The sequence below is a fragment of the Eleginops maclovinus genome, chromosome 17 (genome assembly GCF_036324505.1).
Source record: "Eleginops maclovinus isolate JMC-PN-2008 ecotype Puerto Natales chromosome 17, JC_Emac_rtc_rv5, whole genome shotgun sequence".
Classification (NCBI taxonomy): domain Eukaryota; kingdom Metazoa; phylum Chordata; class Actinopteri; order Perciformes; family Eleginopidae; genus Eleginops; species Eleginops maclovinus.
The window spans coordinates 333,617-357,903 of record NC_086365.1 but is presented as its reverse complement, the minus strand read 5'-3'; the positions used below and the strand labels follow the sequence as shown (position 1 = coordinate 357,903).

General features: G+C 43.4%; 3 protein-coding genes across 7 annotated transcripts in view; 1 reads left to right on the top strand and 2 right to left on the bottom strand.

Annotated features, from left to right (window-relative positions):
• Nucleotides 1-24,287, bottom strand: part of cog5 (component of oligomeric golgi complex 5) — a 71,344-nt gene that overhangs the window by 31,950 nt on the left and 15,107 nt on the right. The window contains exon 7 of the mRNA XM_063905496.1: nucleotides 5,021-5,151. Within this exon, the coding sequence (XP_063761566.1) occupies nucleotides 5,021-5,151 (131 nt within the window). The remainder of the gene's footprint in view (nucleotides 1-5,020; nucleotides 5,152-24,287) is intronic.
• Nucleotides 7,492-10,184, bottom strand: LOC134878940 (uncharacterized). Of its 2 annotated transcripts, none has more exons than XR_010167751.1 (2): nucleotides 7,850-10,184; nucleotides 7,492-7,609 (listed from the first exon to the last, which is right to left on the bottom strand). XR_010167751.1 is itself a non-coding variant. In XM_063905128.1 (2 exons), exons 1-2 carry the CDS (start codon nucleotides 10,154-10,156, stop codon nucleotides 8,159-8,161), a joined length of 1,929 nt encoding a protein of 642 aa, XP_063761198.1. In that variant the 5' UTR covers nucleotides 10,157-10,184; the 3' UTR covers nucleotides 7,503-8,158. The 2 variants fall into 2 exon arrangements, 1 of the variants encoding a protein (XP_063761198.1); XM_063905128.1 differs by having other exon boundaries at nucleotides 7,503-9,277; nucleotides 9,347-10,184.
• Nucleotides 16,673-23,718, top strand: LOC134878966 (G-protein coupled receptor 22-like). Of its 4 annotated transcripts, none has more exons than XM_063905159.1 (5): nucleotides 16,673-17,095; nucleotides 18,211-18,825; nucleotides 20,048-20,192; nucleotides 20,411-20,557; nucleotides 22,201-23,718. In XM_063905159.1, exons 3-5 carry the CDS (start codon nucleotides 20,070-20,072, stop codon nucleotides 23,251-23,253), a joined length of 1,323 nt encoding a protein of 440 aa, XP_063761229.1. In that variant the 5' UTR covers nucleotides 16,673-17,095; nucleotides 18,211-18,825; nucleotides 20,048-20,069; the 3' UTR covers nucleotides 23,254-23,718. The 4 variants fall into 4 exon arrangements, with proteins under 4 accessions (XP_063761229.1, XP_063761226.1, XP_063761228.1 ...); XM_063905156.1 differs by having other exon boundaries at nucleotides 18,211-18,996; XM_063905158.1 differs by having other exon boundaries at nucleotides 18,211-19,048.

The following is a 24,287-nucleotide window of genomic DNA, read 5'->3' as shown; positions in this document are numbered from 1 at the left end:
GTCCGGGGTCTCGGCTGGCACAATCAGAGCACTGATGTGAAACACGCTCCCACACAGCCCGGCCAGCATGGCCAACAGCTAACCAAGTAAAAAACACACAATCATCAAATCCCTGGGCTGGTGTGTGTGTGTGTGTGTGTGTGTGTGTGTGTGTGTGTGTGTGTGTACAAAACAGATCCCCATATGGTCACACACAATGCAGGGACAGAAGTTGTTAACAAGGCTCCTTGAGCAGGATACAGTCTAAAAATACTCTCTGAGGGTGGATAACACAGGGGAGAGGAGTGTGCGTTTGTGTGTGTTACTGTTTAAAAGACAAAGAACAAGCTACGTGAACGTGTCTAATTTAGAAAAGACAGCCTAATGTCTAGGCGTGGGAGTAAAAACAAGAAGACTTTGGAGAGGACTGTGGAGTCCCAGTATCCTGCACTGTAGCACCATCTTCATACAGACCAGTGGCCTGTACTATGAAGCCAGTCCAACAGACCCTGGATCTGTTTGAGTTGTCTGGCTTAACTAACCCTAACTGACACGCTGACATCTCGCTAAGCAGTCCTACGACGCCGGTTATCAACTCGGTAAGTCAACCACTTATTTCTCTGTCCGGATGACAGTGCGTTCACATGAAAGGGGAGGGGTTAGCAACATTTGACCAATCACAAACCCAAAGAAGCGTATTGACACGGAGCGTCATAATTCATGAATCAAGAGTAAACTATCACGCCCCTTCTCATTTCGCCGTTGTCCGTTAACCCTCTGAGGCCTGAGCCCTTTATTCATATGCTTGGCTCGCCTAGGTTTTTTTTTCTAAAAATGTTATTCAAACATATGTCCTGCATAATCAAGTAATATACATGTTCTTTTTCATAACAAGCTAAGCGATCTGCTAATGATGGGCATTCTGGCTCTTTTCAGAGATTCGGCTATTACGGCTCCCAAACGGCTCTCTTTATTTAGAATCCACCGGAGCATTCTTTTTAGCCTGATTCAGGAAATTACATATGGTGTGTGTGTGTGTTGGTAAGCAAGTTTTCATTCAGTCTTTTCAGAAAAGCCTTATTTTAAGGCATTTATGTTGTCCAAAAAAGCATACACATTTACTATTATTTAACATTAAAATCAAACATTTAAATGAACAACTCAACACAGAACCACAGCAAATAAATAAATAAAGGCCTTAAGATAAAAGTCTTTAGTGCTGGTTCAGGAATACTAGATGCCTCAGTTGGACCCTGATGCGATTTCTGAACTTTTTCTTGAGGGGTCCCGCCCCTGTCTGGCCTGCATGGATTCTCAGCAAAGCTAAGCAAGAGTAGCTGAAGAGTCTGCTCTCCCCGATGGGAGTCGGCTCTTCTCGTTCGCTACAAAGCATTGGCTCTTAGGGCCGTCTCGTTCGCTGGCGGCTATCTATCCAGCAGATGGATAGTCTAAAGGCTAAATACAGACAATCAACATAAACTATACTTTCGCTCACCAAAGCTCCAGTAGATGGTCGACTCCTTTCATTTTCTGTTTGTATTATTTACCGCTGGTGATGTAGTCTAAGCTCTCTCGTCTCCTCTTCATAACTACACATTTCACTACACACACACACACTTCCAACCAATCAGTTCTGACTTATGAGATGATGTTTAAAATATATATCATAAAAATATATTTAAACATATTTGGGGAATTATTATTTTAATTCATTTCTGCTGATCGTCACTGTGTTATAATATGTAACACTGTGACTAATATGAAGAAGTTAAACTTTAAACATCCATGACTTAATCTAGGATTAAAGCCACATAGGTGCAGCTGCAAGGTGCAGGAAGAATAGCTGGTAAAAAAAAAACTACCGACTGTTTGAAAGCGTAAACGAACAGGTTTATTTACATTTTTTTTCGAATTAGTTTTTTTTGTTTTGTTTTTTGTTTTTATTTCAGTTTCATTATACAGACACCACAGTTTTTTCACTTTTCATTTAACTGTATCTACACAGCCAACATAAAAGAAAATAGTACAAAACGAGATCAATAAATACAAAAATTATAATGATAAATATCCCAAAAATGGAATTTACATCTCCAAATGTCTGCTAGGCCTGACTGGGCCAGTTGATAGATGTTTAAGCATTTCACTGAATCTGGACAATTGAGCTATGGAGGCTGGTTTCCTATCCATAAGTGTTGAAATAAAAAGAAAAACATAAAAATAAAACTCATGAGCAATTACATGTTTGGCTCATATCATATTTAGGTTTTGTAGGTACAGCAGCATATATATGAAGAGATGACTGAACAATAGTCAGTAAAAAAAATGCTCAGTTTCCTGTAACTCTTATTCTTGCTATAGGATCCCTGGGGAACAGTGACATCCGAACAAGCACTGAACACAAGATTACAAAAACTAATTACTTTCCATCATTAGTGTAAGATGAGTCCTTCGGGACAAGGTCCCTGGCTGCAGGTCAGAACAGGCAGCTGTGCGAACACCGAGGAGGTGTTGGGCCTTTTTTTGTGAGTTGTCGCACTTGTATTTTCGTACACCAGCCGAAGTTCTCTCTTTTTGACAGTGCTTCTGTTAGTGAGTGACATGCAGTGAGCTTGTAAAGCCCAGTTTAGAATGTTAGTGTCGTTTCAATGTGGATTCTGAAGGAGCCCCCAGAAATACGTCATACTCCTGTATCGCTCAACAGCGCCCCCACAATGTGTTGTTTTAAATAACACTTCTGCATAAAGTATGCAACAATTTAGGTGTTGAGATACGGCTCGAGAAGCTGACACAGATAAGGGAATATATATATTAGGATGTGATATGATGGTCTGCACTCACAGTGTCGCCGATGGTACACAGTGCTCTGAGTTACTTTGCTCTTGTTGCTTATGTAAAAGATGTAAAAAGCTTATTAAAGTAAGCTTGCTTGCCGCAAATGTAATAATAGTGACATTGCTATGAAGATGAACAATTTTCATGTTCACACAGTTCGATTTTTGCCAGCTGGCCTTCCTGCATATGGCAGTTTAAAATGTATTTCCTTTTTCCTGTAAGAGCTCTGATTGGTCATCAGGTAGTGCTTTCGGTTGATCTATATTCTATATCTATATATATATGATTTCAGTTGATTGATATATATATCAATCAACTGAATTGTAATATATATATATATATATATATATATATTCCCTTATTCCCCCTTTATGTTCTAGGCCCTTATCTCGTCTTTTTATGTTATATGTTCATGTTTATATTCGCATTGTGCAATTTTCTGTATGTATAACACATGTGGACATTTTGACAATAAAGTGGACTTTGAGTTTGATCTCTTTTCTGGAACCTAGCAGCAGCTGGTACTTGTTCAATGTTAAGCTACTATGAATAAAGTCAACACTTCTTGCACATATGATCTTTATTAAAGGACCCTAGGCAGCAAAAAAGGCATAATCACTCCTTTCCAGGAAGGCTTTTATTTTTACAGTTTGAGGATAAGTGTTTGAGGGCCTGAACAACCGCAGGTACAGAACAAGAATACAGCCTTATTACATGAAAACTGTCCATGATCCAAGAGTTGGTACAGCTATGTGTATTTACCTGAATGTCACTATTATAATAAATAGGAAAATACTAAGGAATCAAATCAGAAACAGCAAATATCTAAACATCCAAAAGAACACGAAAAATCTCAAGAGCTAAATGTCTTTCAGGATCGTCCACAGTCTTACAAAGAAAGAAAATAACTGACTCCTGTTGTTGTATGGTTTCTTTTCTTATCCACTGTAAAGGACCCCAAACAATATGGTTCATGTATTTGTTAAATTGCTTTTGTTTGCTTTTGTTTTTGTTTGTTTTGAACAAGGATGTGCTTTTATTTTGAAGAGACAATAGGCGCACATGTAATGGAAGTTGGCAGAAACACGTTAACAGAAAAGTACGCTAACACAGAGATAAAAGGTGCAGTAACATGGTATACAAATAATCATTAAGGACGGAACGGGAGAGTATAATGGAGTTTAGCTCCAGTCGAAAGGGTACAAGGTAAATGCATTTGTGTGTGTCTAATTGTCAAATAGTTTGGAGTTTATTTGTGTATTTGTTAACTTTTCAGTGCTAACAGAGTTTAGTTTAATCTGTGTCTAATGTATTATTTTGTCTTTGTTTAATTTCTACCTAGCTCTTACGTTGGTCAATGAAGTTGTATTGGAAAACGGAATAAACTACATTAACCCATCAGTCCAGGCTTGTATTAATTCGACTTGGATGCTACATCCACCTTATGATTGTTGGTATTCATCAGTACTAGTATCGAGGGTATTTAGGAGGGTGTCTTTTGAAGTCATTACTTTGATACGGGACATAACAGAATTATGACTTTGCATGGCATTAAGATAAATTCCTTTTAAAACATTAAGTGTAAGTTTAAGAAGGCAGTGACCCTGATCATAGAGAGACATGCCGGATGAACTGAGCAAAGCAGGGCTGCAGCATCGGTGCACACTTTTCTCCACACTGGCAATATGTCATCGTGGACACTAAGCAGACACACACGGAAACACACCATCTTTAATGGGACACTGGCCCCCAGAGAACAAGGCTTTCAGGGCCAGATGAAGGTTAGCAGAGCGACACATGCTCTCTCTAACATGCACTTCACAGGACAACACACACAGAGTGCTCTTCCACCTTTGTGTCTCTTCTCATCACTTCCAGCAGCTCAACACAAACATTGAATCAAATTTCTCTAAAAAAAAAAATGAATTAAAAATATTGGAAGAACTAGGAGGAAATCTAAAAAAACAAAGGGCATCTGTGATGAAATAAGACATTCACCAGTCTGTGAATAAACATCACAACAGCAAATAATAACAATAATAACAATACCTAAATGCTGAACTATATAAACCCATATCTTGAAAAATGATTTCCACTTATTTACTCAATATGATATTTTAATGACATATGATATTGATCCCTTCTCAACACAGGGGTCACAGTTCTAGCTGCATGATAAAAAGTAGGGTTGTGAGAGTTGTGTTTGTACCTGGATCTCCATGCCTTGCTCCAGCAGCCTCTTGGCCTGATTCTCCACCTCCAGCCTGGCTCTGCTGATCAGCAGCAAGTCATTCTCAATCACTTCGATCCCGCTCAAATCCACACCCTGCGACAGGTAGTCTGGAGCACATGCAAAGAAAAACAAACATAAAAACACAAATCTCAACGTATTATGTATTCCATTTTCCAGTAAATTTGAAATGTTCCGGTCTGTGATGGTATTTGAAGGCCTAAAGGGTGATCTCTTTTAATAAAGCAACCAGTGTGAGTCTTAACCAATGGAACTAAGAGTAAAACCAATATCTCATATGGTTTGTTCCTTTTCTGAAATCAGACGACTTTATTCAGTTCTTTATACACGTGTATTTATACACAAATTATAATATTTCTGTTATTTAGTTGGCACCCTGTTCACAGAGATCTCGACAGTGAGGCTAGTCAGCTTGACAGATTTGTCAGCAACACTTAGCACATAGCACTTCTGACGCTGTGTTAAACATTTTGCATTCTGCTTTCCCCCTGTATTAGTTTGTCCACCCACCGCTTTGGAAAGCCTGATTGTGCGTTAGAGGAAGAAATATTGACTTGCTTTGCAAGTGAATCCTGTTTTGGCCTGATATGAAATTAAAATTGTTGTAACCCTGTCAATTGTGTGATTTTTTTTGTAGGACAAAAATTGTGAGCATCTTGAACAAAACTGTACCCTGGTGATTCTAGCAGCAGTGATATTTAAACAACGATTTCCACCCTGTACTTCCTCTAAACCTTTGGTTAGTTCAGTTATTCACCGTAGTTTAGTTGCTAAAAAGCTACAGCTAAAGGCGGCTAATGATCGATATGGCGTTTAGTATTGTCCTTTAGTCACTTATTAGCAGATGCTATAACACGGATAGAAGCTTCAACTTTCACCAGCGGGGTATTTACTGATGACTTTAACTCAGAACTAATAGTTGAGATCTGTGCAGCTTGTGTTAACCACAGACCTTATTTCAGGAATGTAACCACCAACACATTCAAAAAAACGTTGACTTTGAGATGAGGGAAGCGCAAGTGGTAAAATAATAACTAATTTCAGGGTTTGGCAGACAACAGAATGGTGTGTGCTGTTACAACCTCCTTTTGGCCACACTGTACCCAGAAGCTACCCAAGCACACAGGAGACCTGCTGATGATCAGCAACGGTGTACAGCAGTCATATAGCAAATGGGCGTGTGTGTGTGTGTGACTATTATGTGGTCATTTCAAAAAGCCATCGTAGTTCTTTTCTTCCCGCATGTTGGGACGAATGCAGGAAATGTGGTAATCCTTAATGTATTTAATTATCTATGTGCACATGACACTAAACATGTATTACATGTACTCCAATTTAGTTTTTATAACCTGTAGCCTGATTAACTATTTATTTGGTTTGTAACATCAAAATGATCATCTCCCAAAAAACAATTGTAGGCATGTCAGGACCCTACTCCTATACTTGATTTGAACAGCAGGGTACACACTCAGCTGCTCCTTATGTGATAAAACACGTAGCCTACAACGCCTAAAATAGACTGACATCATCCAAACACTCTTCATAAATGACAACAAAATGTAATGAGGGGAGTGATCTTTAATCATTGGTCAGCCAGAAAGTCAGTTTATTTATTATATACCAATTTGAGTTGTGGTGTTGTGTGTTAAATGTTATTGGAGGGCGGTGCTTTTGTCTTGGTTTTCTGTGTGCTTCACCTGGCTGGCTGTTTGGACACTGACGATGCACCTGAAGTTCATCGCGTAATTAGGACCAATCAAATACAGTACTCCTGGCGAAGGGGGGTGGGGTGGGGGGGGGGGGGGGGGGGGGGGGCGAGATGAGAGGGCAGGGGGAACAAGACGAGACATGGACCTGAAGTGGTGCGGGTGTGCAGGACATCGGAGAACGGAAATAGGAAAAGCAGAGAGACGTGGGCATTTAAGACGGCACGAACGCTTGGAAACGGAACGATGGGACTGTCGGGAGTACGAGCTGTTGGATCTAACGCTCGCAACGACAGGCACGCGCATCGTCATCCGAGCACTGCCTTCTCGACCAGGAACAGCGTGCAGAACTTTTATTCTGCATTGTAACTTGTATAAATGTATATTATACCTCTTGTGTTTATTTCTCTCTCTCATCCCGTTTTACATGTTTCAATCTTTGGACTTTTTTATTGTGATCATATTTGAATATACAATAGGAAGCAATTAAATGTGTGTTTTTGCTACTGCATGATTTTAAAACTTATAAAATAAATTTTAATAAACCAAAGAACTTGTCTCCGTGTGATTCAAAACTGGGGTATTTAAATGAGCTGTGAAGTGTCTACTTTGTGACAGAAACATGGACAGCAAACCAAAAGTCATCCATATCCGGCTCTCCTCAAATCCGTGGGGACAGGATTTGTTTCCGTAAACTGTGTTGTGAATTCTTGTGAACACTGACTGTTCTGCCCTCACTAAAGAGTTCCCCTTCTTCAATTAGACAGACAGATGACTCCCATCACACACCGGTCAGATTTGGTAGATTTATTCAAACTGACAGCATGTAAAAGGTGTAAAACTAAAATGAAGAAAGAAAGAAAATACACAATCAGCATAAAATATGTAATAACTAAGATATCAGATACACATCCCCAAAGATAAGGCCTACAACAAGCCTAGAAAGTTACTACAGTGACTAGCTGGATATATGAAATCGCATGTCAAACATTAATTGCTCTTACTTCGCTGAAATTACAAAAATATGCAGAAATAAACACATCAAGTAATTACACTAACAATATCCTGCAAAGATACTCACAGACGATGCTCCTATAAAGTGAATTCAAAAGAGGATGGAATAAGATGTAGCTGCTGCTCACACTACCATGCCAAAACTGGTCTGATAAACAAAGCATTCCAGGTGACTTCCTGTAAGTGTCACATGACTATCATGAATTTCAATATGACTGCCCAAATGTTAAACCCAACCCCAAAGCAAAGACACCACCTAGTGGCAGGAGTAGGAAATGCACATTAATTACTTGTAAAATAAACCCAGTCCAGCACACTCCCCGCCTGGTATCTAAAAAGATGCCACCTTTAACAAGGGGAGCTAAGAACGGTAACTCTAATCAGTCTCTGGGGAGAGGAGTAGGACGACCTCTGAGACAGGTCGCAGAAAGGTCTTGCTTGACCCATCCCTCGCAGTCTTGATCTCCACCTTTCTTACCCTCCCGTCGGTGCCGGGGAAGGTCTTGACGATGACGCCCATGGGCCAGTCGTTTCTCTGCAACTGGTCGTTTTTCAGGAGGATGACGTCACCTTCTTTCAGATTGCGTTTCTCTTTTTCCCACTTCCTGCGTTTCTGCAGGGTGGGGAGGTACTCTGTCCTCCATCGATGCCAAAAGGTGTTGGCGAGGCTTTGGACCTGCCTCCACTGCTTGCCGTAGAGGTCCTTCTCGTCAAACTCACCCTTGGGAGGAGGAAGGGCACTGACCTTCTGTGTGAGAAGTGTCGCTGGTGTCAGGATGAATGGGGAGTCAGGGTCTGTGGACACAGGAACCAGTGGACGGGCGTTCAGGATCGCTGAGACCTCTGCCATGAATGTTGTCAGGACCTCATGCGTGAGCTTTGCTGGGCCGGCCTTCAACAGCATCGAGTCCAGGATACGCCTTGCCAGTCCAATTAGCCGCTCCCAACTGCCCCCCATGTGGGAAGAGTGTGGTGGGTTGAAGATCCACTTACACCCATTGTCACTGAGATATCCTTGCACCTCCTTGTCACTAGTCACAGAGTCCATCTGCAACTCCTTACAGGCCCCAACGAAGTTGGTGCCACAATCGCTTCTGATCTGTTTCGCTGGCCCCCTGACTGAGAAGAACCGCCGTAGAGCGTTGATGAAGCTTGAAGAGTCCATTGACTCCAGTACTTCTATATGTATGGCCCTGGTGCTCATACATGTAAAAAGCACAGCCCATCTTTTGCTGCTAGCAAGTCCTCCTCTGGTCCGCCGTGCCGTGACCATCCATGGTCCGAAGACGTCCACACCCACGAATGAGAAGGGAGGATCTGCGCTGAGGCGGTCCGCAGGTAAGTCAGCCATCTTTTGAGTCTCCATCTTCCTGCGTAGTCTTCTGCATGTGACGCAGTGATGAAGGATGCTGCTGATACGCCGTTTCCCACTGATAATCCACAGGCCTGCCGCTCTCACAGCACCCTCGGTGAGGTGCCGCCCTTGGTGCTGGACCTGCTCATGATAATGTCGGATGAGCAAGGTTGTGACGTGGCTCTGCCCAGGTAAGATTACAGGACTAACCTCTTTTCCATCCAGGTTTGCCTTGGACAGGCGTCCTCCAATCCTGAGAATGCCAGCACTGTCAAGGTAAGGACACAGGCTGAGGAGTGGGCTTTGCTTAGGAATGGCTATTCCTCCCCGGATGCAATCCAAAGTCTCCGCGAAGGCATCTTGTTGGACGGCCCGTATTATGATGTTTCTTGCTTCCTCCAAGTCTTCTGTGGGACAGAGCTCTTCATGGATGTGCCAACCCTTGCATCTGCTCCCCTGGTTGAAGGAGTGGGCAACATGCACAAGCCTAGCAACTGCTCGATTGAGTGACCGCCATCTGGAGAACCTCTCAAAACGCATAGGGTCAAGTTTGCCACTGGTAACCCTGTTGAGATGACAAGTGATCTGTGGGCGGACATCAGAGTCAGAGCTGGGGTCAACCAAGTTGAAGGAATTAGGTGCAGGTTCAGCTTCAGCTGATGTCAACAGGAATGGTGGTCCGCACAGCCATGAGGTGTGAGTTAGGCTGCCTGCTGGGACTGATCGTGAGCCGTGGTCTGCAGGGTTTTGGCTGGAGGGCACGTGCTTCCATTGTTTAGGGCTTGTTGACCTCCTGATGCGCTGCACCCTGTTGCTCACGTAGACGTAGAATCGTCTTGACTCATTGTGAATGTAGCCTAGGACCACCTTGCTGTCTGAGTAGAAGGTCACAGCGTCAAAGATGGTGTCCATCTCATCCACAATCACGTCTGCAATCTCTACAGCCAGGACCGCAGCGCACAGCTCGAGCCTTGGAATTGTCGTTTCTGGACGTGGAGCAAGCTTTGCCTTGCCAAACATGAAGCCAACCTCAACATTACTGCTTGCATCGGTTGTTCTCACGTAGGCGACAGCAGCTATAGCAATGGTGGAAGTGTCACAGAATACACACAGCTCCTTACTGCATGCTTGACGGAGAGAGATGGAGGTGTATTGGCGCGGAATCTTGAGCTGTTCAAGCTCCTTCAGAGAGTCCCTCCACAGCTTCCATTCTCTGTACTTTTCCTCAGGGAGAGGGGCGTCCCAGTCGCATGACTCTGTGGTGAGCTCCCTCAGTATGGACCTTCCTTGAACGCTTACAGGGGCAGCGAAACCTAGTGGGTCGAACAGACTGTTAACAGTTGACAGGACCCCACGTCTTGTGTAAGGCTTCTCTGCATCAGCAACTTGGAAGGTGAATACGTCTTCCGAAACATCCCAGCTCACCCCTAAACTTCTCTGCATGGGAATGGGGTCTGTGCTGAGATCCAGATCTTTCATCCCCTTAGCCAGATCTTCAGGAGGGAAGGCTCTCATCACAGCCACCCTGTTCGACAAGATCTTGTGAAGCCGGAGGTTGGAGAGGGCCAGCATACCTTGAGTGTTGTGAAGAAGAGTGATGGCTTCCTGTTCTGAAGGGACAGACAGAAGGCCATCGTCAACATAGAAGTTTCTCTCAACGAACAGCCTCGCCTCTACGCCGTACTCCCTCTCTCCCTCTGCAGCAGCTCTTCGGAGCCCGTATGTGGCTACGGACGGTGACGGGCTATTTCCGAAGACATGTACGCACATCCTGTACTCAATGACGTCGTCATCCAGGTCATTATTGCGATGCCAGAGGAAGCGCAGAAAGTTCCGATGGTCCTCACGTACGACAAAGCAATGGAACATCTGCTGGATGTCAGTCGTCACGGCCACTGGCTCCCTTCTGAAGCGCAGCAGTACCCCGAGCAAACTGTTGTTCATGTTTGGGCCTGTGAGGAGGACATCATTGAGGGACACCCCTTGGTGTTGTGCACTGGAGTCGAATACCACCCTCACCTGTCCAGGCTTCTGAGGGTGGTATACCCCAAAGAACGGTAGATACCAGCTCTCCTCATCTGGTGGTAAGGGTGGTGCCACTTCAGCATGTCCATTCTCGAAGAGCTTGCTCATGAACTCAGTGAAATGCTCTCTCCTCTCAGGGTGTTTCCTGAGTGTCTTGGTGACCATAGCGAGACGGGTCCTAGCCTGCTCACGGTTGTTTGGCAGACGCTGGCGTGGGCTTCGGAAGGGGAGTGGAGCCTGCCAGCTGTTGTCTTCACCCTGTTTCAGTTCCTTGTCCATAATCCTCAGGAAGGCAAGATCCTCCATAGAAGGTGCTGTCTTGTCGTCGTCCTTTGTGTGGCAGAAGATGGACTCCCCCATGAGTCGCGTTTTGTCACTTGGTAAGGACTGCCGCTCTGAGGCTGAAGGACTTTGGAACTGACAAGTGTGGTTGAGCTTTTCTTTGATTTCAATTTTGTTGAGGCAGGGACACAGAACGCTGGGACGCCCATTCTCATGAATGTAGGTTCTGTATGTGTTCACAGGTGAGGGTACGTGTGCACCGTTAATACACACATCCCCTACGATCACCCAGCCGAGGGCTAGCCGCTGGGCGAAAGGAGCGTGTGGGGGGCCATTGCGCTGTTCAAGGACCTTGTGGACCTGAATAATGTCTCTCCCTAAAAGAAGTAAGATCTCGGCCCTCGGGTCAAGGGGAGGTATCTTGGAGGTTAGGGATTTCAGGTGTGGATGGTACTTCACAGCAGCTGGCGTAGGAATCTCTGCCCTGTTATCAGGCAGTTGATCACACTCGATGAGTGTAGGCAGAGCTAGACTGGTCTTTTCATCAGCTGACTCCACTATGAACCCCCTTGCCCTGCGGCCTGCAGCCTCTGACACACCCGCACAGGTTTTGAGTGTGTAGGGAGAAGTGTTGTCAGCTATGCTGAACAGCTCAAAGAATGATGACCTGGCTAGTGACCTATTGCTCTGGTCATCTAGGATGGCGTATGCTCTTGTCTTCCTCTCGGGTTGGTTTTTAGGATACACATAGACGAGACAGATTTTGGCACAGGATTTGGTTGCCGCGCTGTCGCCACAGACCTCAGTGCAGATTGAGGTAGTGACTGAAGCCGGAGTAGATTCCTCTCCCTCCCCGCCATGCTCTTCAGAGGGGCCGCTAGCTGGCTTTGTTGTCCATGGTGCAGGGCCGGCATGAAGGGCTGCAATGTGCCTATCGCTGTTGCACTCAGAGCACTGGATGATAGCCTTGCAGTCCTTAGCTTGGTGGGAGGTTGAGGAACAACAACGGAAGCATATGCCATTCTCCTTAAGCAAGGCCTTACGTTCGTCCAGCAGTTTGGCTCGAAAGGCTCTACACTTAGGTAGGGGGTGGGGCTTTTTGTGTATGGGACACTCTTTCTTCGGGTTGTCTGAACCCTTGGTCTCATCACCCTTGGCAGGATTGTCAACCTCTGTTTTATGCACAGCTATAGGGGTTTTAGCTGATTTTGTTGGGAATTTCTCCCACTTAGGTGGCGTGTTGCTGGGCGTGTTGCTGGGCGCTGCAGCAGCGAAGCTTGGATCATTTCTCATCTTTGCTTCTGCACGAATGAAGTCGGCGAACACTGAGAAGGGTGGGAAGATGGTGTGGTGTCTTTCTTTATACCTTGTACCTTGCACCATCCACTTCTCCTGCAGGTTGAATGGCAATTTCTCCAGGATCGGATGAATGCCTCGCGCCGTGTCCAGATAAGCCAAACCAGGCAGGAACCCATCCTCCTTGCCTGCCTGTATCTCCAGGAGAAGATCACCTAGTTCACATAGCCGCTTGGGTTCTTTATTGGAGAACTTGGGGAACCGTTCGAGCTTGTTAAAGAGTGCTGTCTCCATGGCCTCTGGCGATCCATAAACCTCCTCTAGTCTTCTCCAGACCATGCTGAGGGCCTCACCAGGGTAGTTGATTCGAACCGACCTCACTCTCCTTGCATGCTCTGCAGATTCCGGTCCAAGCCACTTAATCAGCAGGTCAAGTTCCTCACTAGGCTTCAGACCCAGATCTTCAGTAGCGTTAGAGAAGGCGGACCTCCAGGCCCAGTAGTTTTCGGGTTTGTCATTGAACTTCGTGAGTCCAGCTGTGAGTAGCTCACGGCGAGCTAAGAACCTTGCTAGCACTGATACATTAGAAGTGGATTCTCCTCCCCGTGGATAGCTGTAATCTGCTGTATCGTGTCTGGGTGTCCATTGGTTCCTTGGTTCAGATGCTGGTTGTGGTGCAATAAATTCACTTTCTGTTTTTGGTGTGAATTGCACTGGCGGCCGTTTTGAATGAGCAGCTGTTGCAGTTGGCATTGTGGCTGTCACAGATAAACGTTGCCTCTCACTTTGCCTAGGTAGCTCATGATGTCTCTGAGAATCATCATTAGAGTTGAGGTTAACAGCTGCTGAGGGAGTAAAATCAACCTTTTTATCCTGCTCTGGATCGTCTGTGCGCTCATTAGATTTCACATAGGCATACTGTTCTTGAACATATTTCTCTGTTCTCTCAACTGAATGATAGGATGAGCCTTGGTATTCATCATGAACAGTGAGCTCCCCTAAAGCTGCCAGATCCACTGCCGATTCCAATACATTAGCTTCAGCAAAAGCGGCGTCGGCATCCTTCTCTTGCTGTATGGCTTCCAATGTGGCATCAAGACGTGCCTCCTCCACTTTCAACTGAGCCTTTTTTACTTTAACATCAATCTCCCTTTGTGCATGTAACGTTCTCGCCCGTGCACCTTCTGCCTTTGCGCGTGCTTCCAATGCAGCCTGCAAGCTAGCTGAAGATCTCACAGAGCGCTTTGATAATTTTGATGTGCGTGAGCACTCTGACCTTGTTTCATAGTTCTTTTCTTCTCTTAATGACATCTTGATACTGGTAGATGCAGAACAGGCTGGATATCTTACTCACTGCGGTAGAAATCACTGTTGAGTCCGTCTTTTTACTGTTCTGCCCTCACTAAAGAGTTCCCCTTCTTCAATTAGACAGACAGATGACTCCCATCACACACCGGTCAGATTTGGTAGATTTATTCAAACTGACAGCATGTAAAAGGTGAAACTAAAATGAAGAAAGAAAGAAAATACACAATCAGCATAAAATATGTAATAACTAAGATATCAGATACACATCCCCAAAGATAAGGCCTACAACAAGCCTAGAAAGTTACTACAGTGACTAGCTGGATATATGAAATCGCATGTCAAACATTAATTGCTCTTACTTCGCTGAAATTACAAAAATATGCAGAAATAAACACATCAAGTAATTACACTAACAATATCCTGCAAAGATACTCACAGACGATGCTCCTATAAAGTGAATTCAAAAGAGGATGGAATAAGATGTAGCTGCTGCTCACACTACCATGCCAAAACTGGTCTGATAAACAAAGCATTCCAGGTGACTTCCTGTAAGTGTCACATGACTATCATGAATTTCAATATGACTGCCCAAATGTTAAACCCAACCCCAAAGCAAAGACACCACCTAGTGGCAGGAGTAGGAAATGCACATTAATTACTTGTAAAATAAACCCAGTCCAGCACACTGACGTTAGATAATATGTTCGCTCCCACAAACAGATAGCAGAGGAACGCACCAACGTGAAACTGCTGACGGCTGGAAATAGCAGTTTGAAATGTTCACCTACTATATACTTTCAGTTGGAATCTCACATTCTCCATGAGCACAACAGATAGAGGTGATGCTGAGGCTGTAAGGAAAGCTATAAAGCTCTGGGAAAGAGGACCCTGAGTGACTTCTGATGTGCTAGTGTGTTCAGAAACATGTTTATCACTATCGATCACAGCCTCATAACATTTTGATTCACATTTGAAGGAAAGCTCTTTAGCTACGTCCGGTGTGAGAGTTCCATGAGTTAAAGCGAATTTAGCCACAGACAACAAAACTGTTCACTCTTACTATTGCACAGTAAATAAATGATGCACATTCTACATTTAGCTTTAGCATATTCTCACTGTCAAAGAGGAAGTAACATCAGAATGATAAGAGAAGTCTAAACAATATAGAGTTGACATGAAGCAACACAGTGCTGATGGCTCGGTCAGAACCAAAGATTATATACAGGAAGAAAATATGTTTGGTGACTGATAAAACTTAAATATACAGTGTTCCTGTGACTCTGCTGCTTTACTACCAAGACAGTAAGCAGCCTATGCAGAAATGAAAAAAATAAAATACAATATTTCCAATCCAATGTGGTTTTATTGCCTTTTGTATACACCGATCAGCCACCACATTAGGACCAGCTGCCTATTATTGTGTAGGTCCCCCTTTTGCCAGCAGACGTTTGTTTATAATTATTGATTTATTCCTTTTAACATCATCATTTAGGTTGCACATGTGGCAGAGGATCCATGCGTAGTGGTGCCGCAGCATAACCACACTCTGGACTTTCTTTCTGGGGAAAGATATTGTTTGTCGTTCACAGGGGCCGTACACATGTTTCTTCTAAGTGTTGTAGTCCACTGTTGTTTATGCTCAGGCGCCTGTTGTTCAGAACCAAGGCACTACAGTACAGCTGAGTACAAAGTAAAAAGTAGTTCAACTTTTTCAACACAGAAGAGAGTTTGATGCGCCCTGGTAACAGGACGTCTCCCTCATCAAAAGGCAGAATATGGAGTAATAAAGTACTATCAGAGCCTCTGATGTGTGCAGACTTTGGTAGGGTTACTGGAAATAAAATAACAGCAAATGTGTTGTTTCCCTCTGCATAATCCTGCTGTCTGCCGTGTATCTTTCTCTCACTAAAGACTGGTGTCTGGGGTGGAAATGCCTCCTGATGTGTAAGATCAACAAACACTGCCTGCTGACCTTACAGTAATAAAATAAGACTGGACACCACCATCTCTGCTTAAACTCTCTGAACAAACACAGAGAGAGAGAAGCATGAGATACAACCTCGGTTGTTCTTGTGTCATTGGACAGGTGTATCCCAGAATACAGGAGACAGCCATGATTTGCATTTGATCCATCAGGGTGCACTCACATGGCTGTTGCCATGCCAACGCCTAGTAGCCTTAGCCTACTCACTAGCTACCTTCCGGATATACTCGCCAGGCAATAAAGGCAACACTTCCACTGCATTAATGGTAGCCAGATTGGGCCTATTAGGTAGGTACCATCCAGCAGCAGCTATGCAAACACAGACAGCGGAGGAGTGGCCAAAGTCCTGACAGGAAGGATGCTGCCATTAGTATTGTCATGGCCACAGTTTCCTACCTGGGCTCCTGAGGGAAAACAAACATGAGAGTAAAATGAGAAAAAAACAAGACTAGAAAGCAGAGGTTTCCTGCTTACTACAGGTAGCACAGAGCTCAAGAAAGATAATACAGGAACAACATCAAGCAAATATGACAAGAGTGTTTCACTAGCTTTGTGAGTACAATTAGTCAGGCATAGAGGTGTGAAGGGGGGGGAGGAGAAGAGAGTTTCAGAGAGGGAGTAAGGGGGGTGGAGTAGGAAGGGCTACTGGAGGCAGAACAGAGAGGCAGGAAGATGCACAGAGACAAACAGAGAGACAGAGACAGACAGAGAGAGAGAGGCGCACAGACAGAAAGACGCACACAGACAGAGAGACAGAGAGAGAGGCGCACACAGAGACAGAGAGAGAGAGAGAGGCGCACAGAGAGAGAGAGAGAAGCAGAGTGAGCGAGGCGGAGGCAGTATCTGATCTCCAGGCTCTGTGGATGCTTTTTTACTGTCCCGTTCCATCCTGAAGGGAGTCACTAAAGAGCATCCTTGAATGATGCTCTATATTACAGCTCAGCCTTTCAGGGTGATCACCTGTGGGCTCTATGCAACCTTTGAGGATTGAGATTACAAAGCATTGAATGCAGGCATGGAACCAATGGACCCTACGATCACTGAGGAAGGGTCTCTCTCTAAAGGTAAGAGAACACAAGGCACCATGAGGCACTTCTGGGTTTTCTGATTGCAAGGCAATGTGTTGCATAAAGGCTCTGTAAGATCAACAAACACTGCCTGCAGACATATTTTTCAAGAAGTGACTATTTTCAGTGGAGAATAATTAGACAAAATAAGTCGCCGTCGAACAGCATGAAGATTAGCCAAGCTCACTGCCTTCCACAGAGAGCAGTTATCCTGTTGTAGAAAAGCTCACAACACAACACTAATCAGAATGTTTGATGCCCCCACCTGTCTGATTCTTGTTGTGGAACATACAGCTAAAAGAAAAGATGAGCCAAAGCTACTTCGCACACTGTGTGCATTTAAAAAGACTGAAGGCTTAGAGCCAATGGAAGGCTGCAGTTGGAGATCATTTTATTGTAGTTTATTATTTGATGAATTCTATAAAATGTCAGAAAACATTGGAAAAAACCCATTATACGTTTTTTCATTTTAAAATGTGTCGAAAACCAACAGATATTTGAATCTATAGCGTAAAAGCGGAAAAATAAATATCAAACCTTGCTTAAAACTTTGCTCCGAGTAGGGCCTCTCTCTACAGACATGCATAATGTAAATGCAGCCTGGGGGGGTTCTGGGACCTTTGGTACGTATGTTGATAGTAATACAGTAGGTGATTGGCTGGCTGGGAACGGTATAAGTTTTGCAGAGTAAAGAATACATCTTTCAACAGGTCACCTTAATCTGCAGCTGTCTCATCTTCCTGTAGCCAGTTGTTGATTCGATTCAACCACTGGAGAATGTGTTGCTTTTATTACATTTATTACAATATGTACCCAATAGAAAGTGACTCTACTAAGACAGCCGGCAGGAAACCATTTTACATTTTTCAGTGCTCATTTATTGACCGGCACATGACAAGAACCATCAAAGATAAAAGGCAAGGAAAGAACTGATAAAACACACAAACACAACGACAGGCATCCAATTAGCACAGAAAGAGTACGTCAGGGGGTGATTCAAGAATTAAAATAACGTGGGAGACATGATGCAATATATATCCCGGGGGGGCTCTGATTTTGACGTACTACTTTGATATTATTTAACTGAAATATTCCCTGTTTTTCCTTTGCAGGATCAGAGGTGGAATGCGACTGAAGGAAAGGAGATCAGGAAAATAAGTCAAGACATGATTCAGTATTCCTCTTGTGCAGTTTATGAAATATAAAAGTGGTAATGAAGGCTGTGAATGTTCAAGAATCAAAGAATCAATCTTTCTGGTTGTTCTCCAAGGATATGACCGACACACTGCTCTCTGATCTTTATTGAAACCGCCTCCCTTGAATCCCAGGGATGTGAAGGGTTTAACTGGTTCAAGTCCAGAGGCGCAACTTGGAATTTTCTACCTGTATCTGGACTATACAACCGCGATGAAATAAAGTGCGGTGGAGCACATCAGGATGTGTGAGAAACGTAAATACCTGAGAAGTGGAGACAGTGGGGTTGACACTGGCATCATTTTCAAGTGGGATGAGATTGAAGGCAACAGTCCAAGCACCGGACAATGATAAGACAGAGCCATGGCTGAAAGGAAGCATTGATGAGAGGGCACCACACTGATGTTGCCAGCCACATGTCCCCCAACAAGGGCCTGGTGTACATAGTACTCTGTGTTTCACAAACAGACTGTTCTCTTTGCCCGAGTGGAGTCACTATCCCCAAAGCAAAAGCTCACGGAAGATTTTTCATTGTCAGTCAAATCAAAATATTTTTTAAAAGAGATTGTTGTTAATCAATTGGATCAAGTGAAGAGCATCTGCTCACGTCAGACTATGGTGGGATGGTTGGACATGCCCTACAAAGTTCGTTCTGGTCGCTTCGATCGCTGCTAAACTGTAGAGGGCCCTGTTGGGAGGCAGTGGTGAGTTTCAGCCCAGTATCACCCCTGCCCTCAGTTCAGTCCAAACCTTAGGGTAACCATTGTTCATGAACAAATGATATAGTGTTCCTGCATTTGGTTTGAGCATGCAATAACTCTCAAATGGCTTCTTTTCTGGACAGATTATTATTCTTTGTCATCCTGAGAGGGTTAGAGACCGTAACAAAAATATCTTTGTTATATGGCTACGGGTCTCAGGAGGATTAGATTCACCATGTTTGTGCAATGTGTTGTCCAACCACATCTGACGGGAACTTTCAGCCATTGAGAAGGACCAACAAAAATCTTTCTGCAAAGTAATTCTTATTGTTTCATTTTAGGGAGAGAAGGTCAAATCCTGCAAATGTGCTGATATCTGTACACTGGTCCATACCTGTGTGAAGGGGCTGGACTTTCACATTTTGTTTGACGCAGACCCCAGTGCCAATGAAGGGTGGCAGAATTTTTGCCTTAACTTACCTTCTCTAGTGTAAAAAACAAAATATACCAACCAAATATAGAGAGGGTATCTGTTTTTGTTTTTACACTCAATTACAATGAGTAAAACATTTTGAAATCTTCTTTAATGTTTGTGATAATGGGGTCGTCACAGAAAACATTTCCCCTCCAAATTGTATCTAAGCATTCTGAATAAGTCACCAATCACCTTGAATCCGAATGACATGATGATTAGCTATATGCTAAGCACCATAACGTTATTTAATGATACACGTCTTGTGACTTCATGAATTATATTACCAAGAATAGATTTCTTTTTAAACATATAATTATTGTTAAAACATTTCATTTAGCTGTCATCTTTATCCAAAACGACTTACGATAAATGCATAAACCATTCAGATTCAACAAGAAAAATGCAGATATATTTATTTTTTTAGGGTGTGAAGTGAATATTATCAGAAGCTATGCCAAGTCAGCACCAGCTTTAAGTTCCCTGGTCCTGTGACAGTTTACCAAATCTGTTTACAAAATAGAATGCCACATTTTTGGAGTATTTGTTAAATACACCTTTTGTCTGCCATCTGCTCTCCAGATATCTTCCTACCATCAGGATAATGCACACATCCCCAGTGTGGTTCTCTGCAGACACTATGAGCAACATGACTGTGCTTGACAGTGCTGACCCCTATGACCTTGACATGACCTCAGACAAGGCCATTTACCCCCTCAGCTTCCAGGTAATGCCTCACATCTCATATCTTCAGAAAACTGGTTAAAGTTCCAGGTCATTATAGGGTTGTGAACATGGATTGACTATATTCTAACAAACCATAGAAAAGGTTTCCTGGTAATAAAGTATGAATTACATTTTCCACATTACAAAAAACATGCATTATTCTGACAAAAAAAACATTGAATGTCACACTTAACGCCACCATGCTCTTTCTGTTGGCAGGTGTCTCTGACAGGCTTCCTAGTTTTGGAGATAGTTATGGGCTTGAGCTCCAACCTGACAGTGCTTGTCCTCTACTGTATGAAACAGAACCTGATCAGCTCCGTCTCCAACATCATCACCATGAACCTACATGTGGTGGATGTGCTGGTGAGTCCTGACCTCTATTTACATTTATGTGATTGCCAAGAGGGATTTAACATCAAGTGGTTGGTCTATTAAGACTTCTGGAGCTACATCATTCAGCTGCCACTAGTTTACTGCTGAGGGCACTGTCTGAGAGAACAATGCCTTCAGCAGTAAACTAGTGGCAGCAGAATGCTACCAGAGAGAGGATCGATTGATCAAAAATACTTATTCATTTGTCGAGGAAATGTTATTGTCAGATATATCTTGCTACAGGTCAGACCGACAGACCATAAGGTGCAGCCATGTTTACATTAAGGACATTTAATTACATTACAGATATAACATTTGACTCCTAAAGAAGAAGAAGAAGAAGAAAAGGAGATATACTTTATTAATCCCTTACAGGGACATTTCTTTCCTAGCTAACACTGCTAGCTCCTCCGTCTGAATCCTAGCTAATGCTGTTAGCTCGTCCATTCTGTTAGCCAGTGATCCTGCGTTACCCATGTTCAGAGGGCCAAGACTTAGCTCATATCCTTTTCTCCATTAATCTGCTCCCAATTCTCCTTTTCTTCTCCTTCATTTACCCCTGCATCCTCTCTGTAAACAAGGCAGCCATGGGGTTTCTGCACAACAGCAGAAAATCAAGATTGAAGAAAACAAACAAATCTTTCTCTACAATACATTTTAGAGATGGTTAAGCGTAATTAGTTACTTATAGATGTTACTAATAGAAACATAACAAGTACAATCACATAAAAAGGCTACAAGTTGAAAACAGTACAAATCTGTCCGGAGCATCTGCAACAGGAAACAATATAATAATCCCACATTACAAAAACACACATGGGCTTGTTTCTCCCCCGTTTGTTTTTTTTCTGGATAAAAGCCCCCAAAACACACACACACACAAACAAACTATTACTTCTATGACTGTTACTGCTCATATAACAAGTACTACTATTACTAATAATAATAATAATACAACTACAACTACTTATTTACTACTACTACTACTACTACTACTACAACAGCTACTACTTGTACTTACAGCATACTACTACGTACATTTGAGTCATTCATACATTTTTAAACATTTCTTTTAAATATTAGGTGTCATTACTATTTTTCCTACTCTCACAGTTTTACAATTCACTTTCAAGATTCCAACAGTCAGTGCTGTTTGAGCTTTAACTATTTTAATTACATTACATGTCACTTGTTGTACACTTTTATCCAAAGTGACTTACTCAATACTGTGGGCAACTCCCACAGGAGCAGTTTGGGGTGAAGGGTCTTGCCCAGGGACTCAGACATGCTGACTGCCGTGGGGATGGAACCTGCGTCCCCTGATCCAAAGATCAGCGCATTATCCCACTGCGCCACAGCCTCCCAAATCATTTCTTTTCTGCATCTTTTCGCTTAAGTTCAGCAACACCCTTTCTAGGTTTCTGTAGCTAAAAGCAGCTACAGTCACCATTCAGCTACTCAAATATTCAACTTTTTCTACACTTTCAGCAAAGTTCAGCAACAGATTTGCACAGCTGACAACATTCAGGTGCATTTTCCGCAGGAAATGCATTGTGTAGTTTTAAGTGGTGCTAAACCAAAAATCTCAAAACCACTTAATGTGGGATATAACGTTGCTTCCCGTCTTGTTTCAGGTGTGTATATGCTGCATCCCGCTGACAGCCGTGGTGGTGTTACTTCCTTTGGAAGCAGACACAGCACTGATCTGCTGTTTCCATGAGGCCTGCATCTCCTTTGCAAGTGTAGCAACTGCTTCAACCATCCTGGCCATCACTCTAGACCGCTACGACATTTCAGTGCGGCCGGCAAACCGTGTGCTTACAACGGGCCGAGCTGTGGCTCTACTGGGATCCATCTGGGCTCTCTCCTTTTTCAGTTTCCTGGTTCCATTTATGGAAGTGGGATTCTTCATCAAGTCTGATTCAGACTTTTTGAACCAGACTGCAGTTGTCACAGTGTCTCATACTAATGAGTATTACACAGAGCTTGGTTTGTACTATCACCTGCTAGCACAGATCCCTATATTCTTTTTTACAGCTGTAGTAATGCTAGTGACTTACTACAAGATCCTTCAGGCACTTAATATCCGCATTGGAACACGCTTTCAGCACAACCTTCCTAAAAAGAAGCAAAAGAGTAAAAACACCATCTCTTTGAGCACTGCGACTCAAGCCGAGTCCACAGACGCTTCACAGAGCAGCACAGGGGTCCGGTCAGGTGGGACTGCACCTTTGGGCATGCGAGCATCAGTGTCCGTCATCATTGCACTAAGACGAGCAGTCAAGCGGCATCGAGAGAGGCGGGAGAGGCAGAGACGGGTCTTCAAGATGTCTCTTCTCATCATCTCCACATTCTTACTTTGCTGGACTCCAATAACTGTGCTCAACACCATCATCCTCAGCACTGGGCCCAGTGATTTATCTGTTCGCCTCCGCTTAGGCTTCCTGGTGATGGCCTATGGAACCACCATCTTTCACCCGCTCCTCTATGCCTTCACACGGCAGAAATTCCAAAAAGTTTTGAAAAGCAAAATGAAGAAGAGGGTGGTGTCTGTGGTAGAAGCTGACCCTACACCCAACAATGTAGTCATCCATAACTCATGGATTGACCCAAGGAGAAACAAGAAGGTTACCTTTGAGGACACGGAAGCCAGACAAAAGTGTCTATGTTTTCAGGAGGCCCAGTAATGTGATTTATATTTCTGAATTGATTGATCGATTTCTTCAATTCTGTAAACTCATTGGGAATATACAGTCTGTTCATTAAAGGAACTTAAAAGACCTTAGCACAAGCGACTGGTGTTTCAGATGGAGATGATGAGTATTGTTGATGCAAAGGGGAGATGGATATATATTTTTAATACAATGATGGAAAACATTGTATTCCACATGTCTAACCAGCTAAATACACATCTGCTCAATAACAATGGGCTCTGGGCAGTTTACTTAATGAATAATAAAATTCTGAAAAGATGTGTTCGTTGAGATCTGAATAGGTGTCAAAGGGTACAGTATTTGATGCTATACATTATAGAATTACGTGATATCAAGGGAAATTCAGTCATACCTTGGTATCGCTGCGGCAGTGCGTAATGTTTTGTGGTTAGTGCATTAGAGACACATTTTGATGTACAGTCATAGAACTCCTTGATATTGTCTGTCACCTCTTTGAATAAAAAATTAAGAATCCATATCCCTCTGCTCTATGCCTCTCAACGAAGAATTAGATCCAGGGAGAAATGGAGCCAGCCAGGGGGGGGGTGACAGGTAAAATGTTGATTCTTCCTAACTTTCCACAGAGGCCACCTGTATTTTCTCCTGTAGTGATTTTTATAATGTATTCTTTGTTTGGAAACAATTGAACATTTTCCTCAGTTTCAAAATATGTTGCCACAAGCCTTCCTTTAAAGGTGCCGTAGAATGGAAAACTGTATTGACCTTGGCATAGATGAATATGGACAGTTTCGGTATATTGAACTGACATACCGTGAACCTCAAACACCATTGTTTCCTCCTTCACGTGCAAATCATGAATATGCATATCACAGCGGTAAAACGGGCGAATTACAGCAATCCCTGTGTGTTGCATAACATACGTTAGTCCAGCCCCAACATTTGCATACACCAGCTGCTGGAAACACTAACGCTAACACTTACCACGTCGTAACGTTGCTCTCCAATCTCCGACCAACTGGCTGTTCTTCAAATTCATCGGTTTCCTC

What these genes read in the sequence shown, in the direction of transcription:
- LOC134878940 (XM_063905128.1), bottom strand. Translation starts at nt 10,156, where the DNA reads ATGTTTGGCAAGGCAAAGCTTGCTCCACGTCCAGAAACGACAATTCCA. An exon ending in CAAACCTGGATGGAAAAGAG is followed by an intron (nt 9,278 to 9,346) that starts GTTAGTCCTGTA and finishes TATCATGAGCAG; the next exon opens with GTCCAGCACCAAGGGCGGCA.
- LOC134878966 (XM_063905159.1), top strand. Translation starts at nt 20,070, where the DNA reads ATGCACACATCCCCAGTGTGGTTCTCTGCAGACACTATGAGCAACATG. An exon ending in TTTACCCCCTCAGCTTCCAG is followed by an intron (nt 20,193 to 20,410) that starts GTAATGCCTCAC and finishes TTCTGTTGGCAG; the next exon opens with GTGTCTCTGACAGGCTTCCT. An exon ending in TACATGTGGTGGATGTGCTG is followed by an intron (nt 20,558 to 22,200) that starts GTGAGTCCTGAC and finishes GTCTTGTTTCAG; the next exon opens with GTGTGTATATGCTGCATCCC.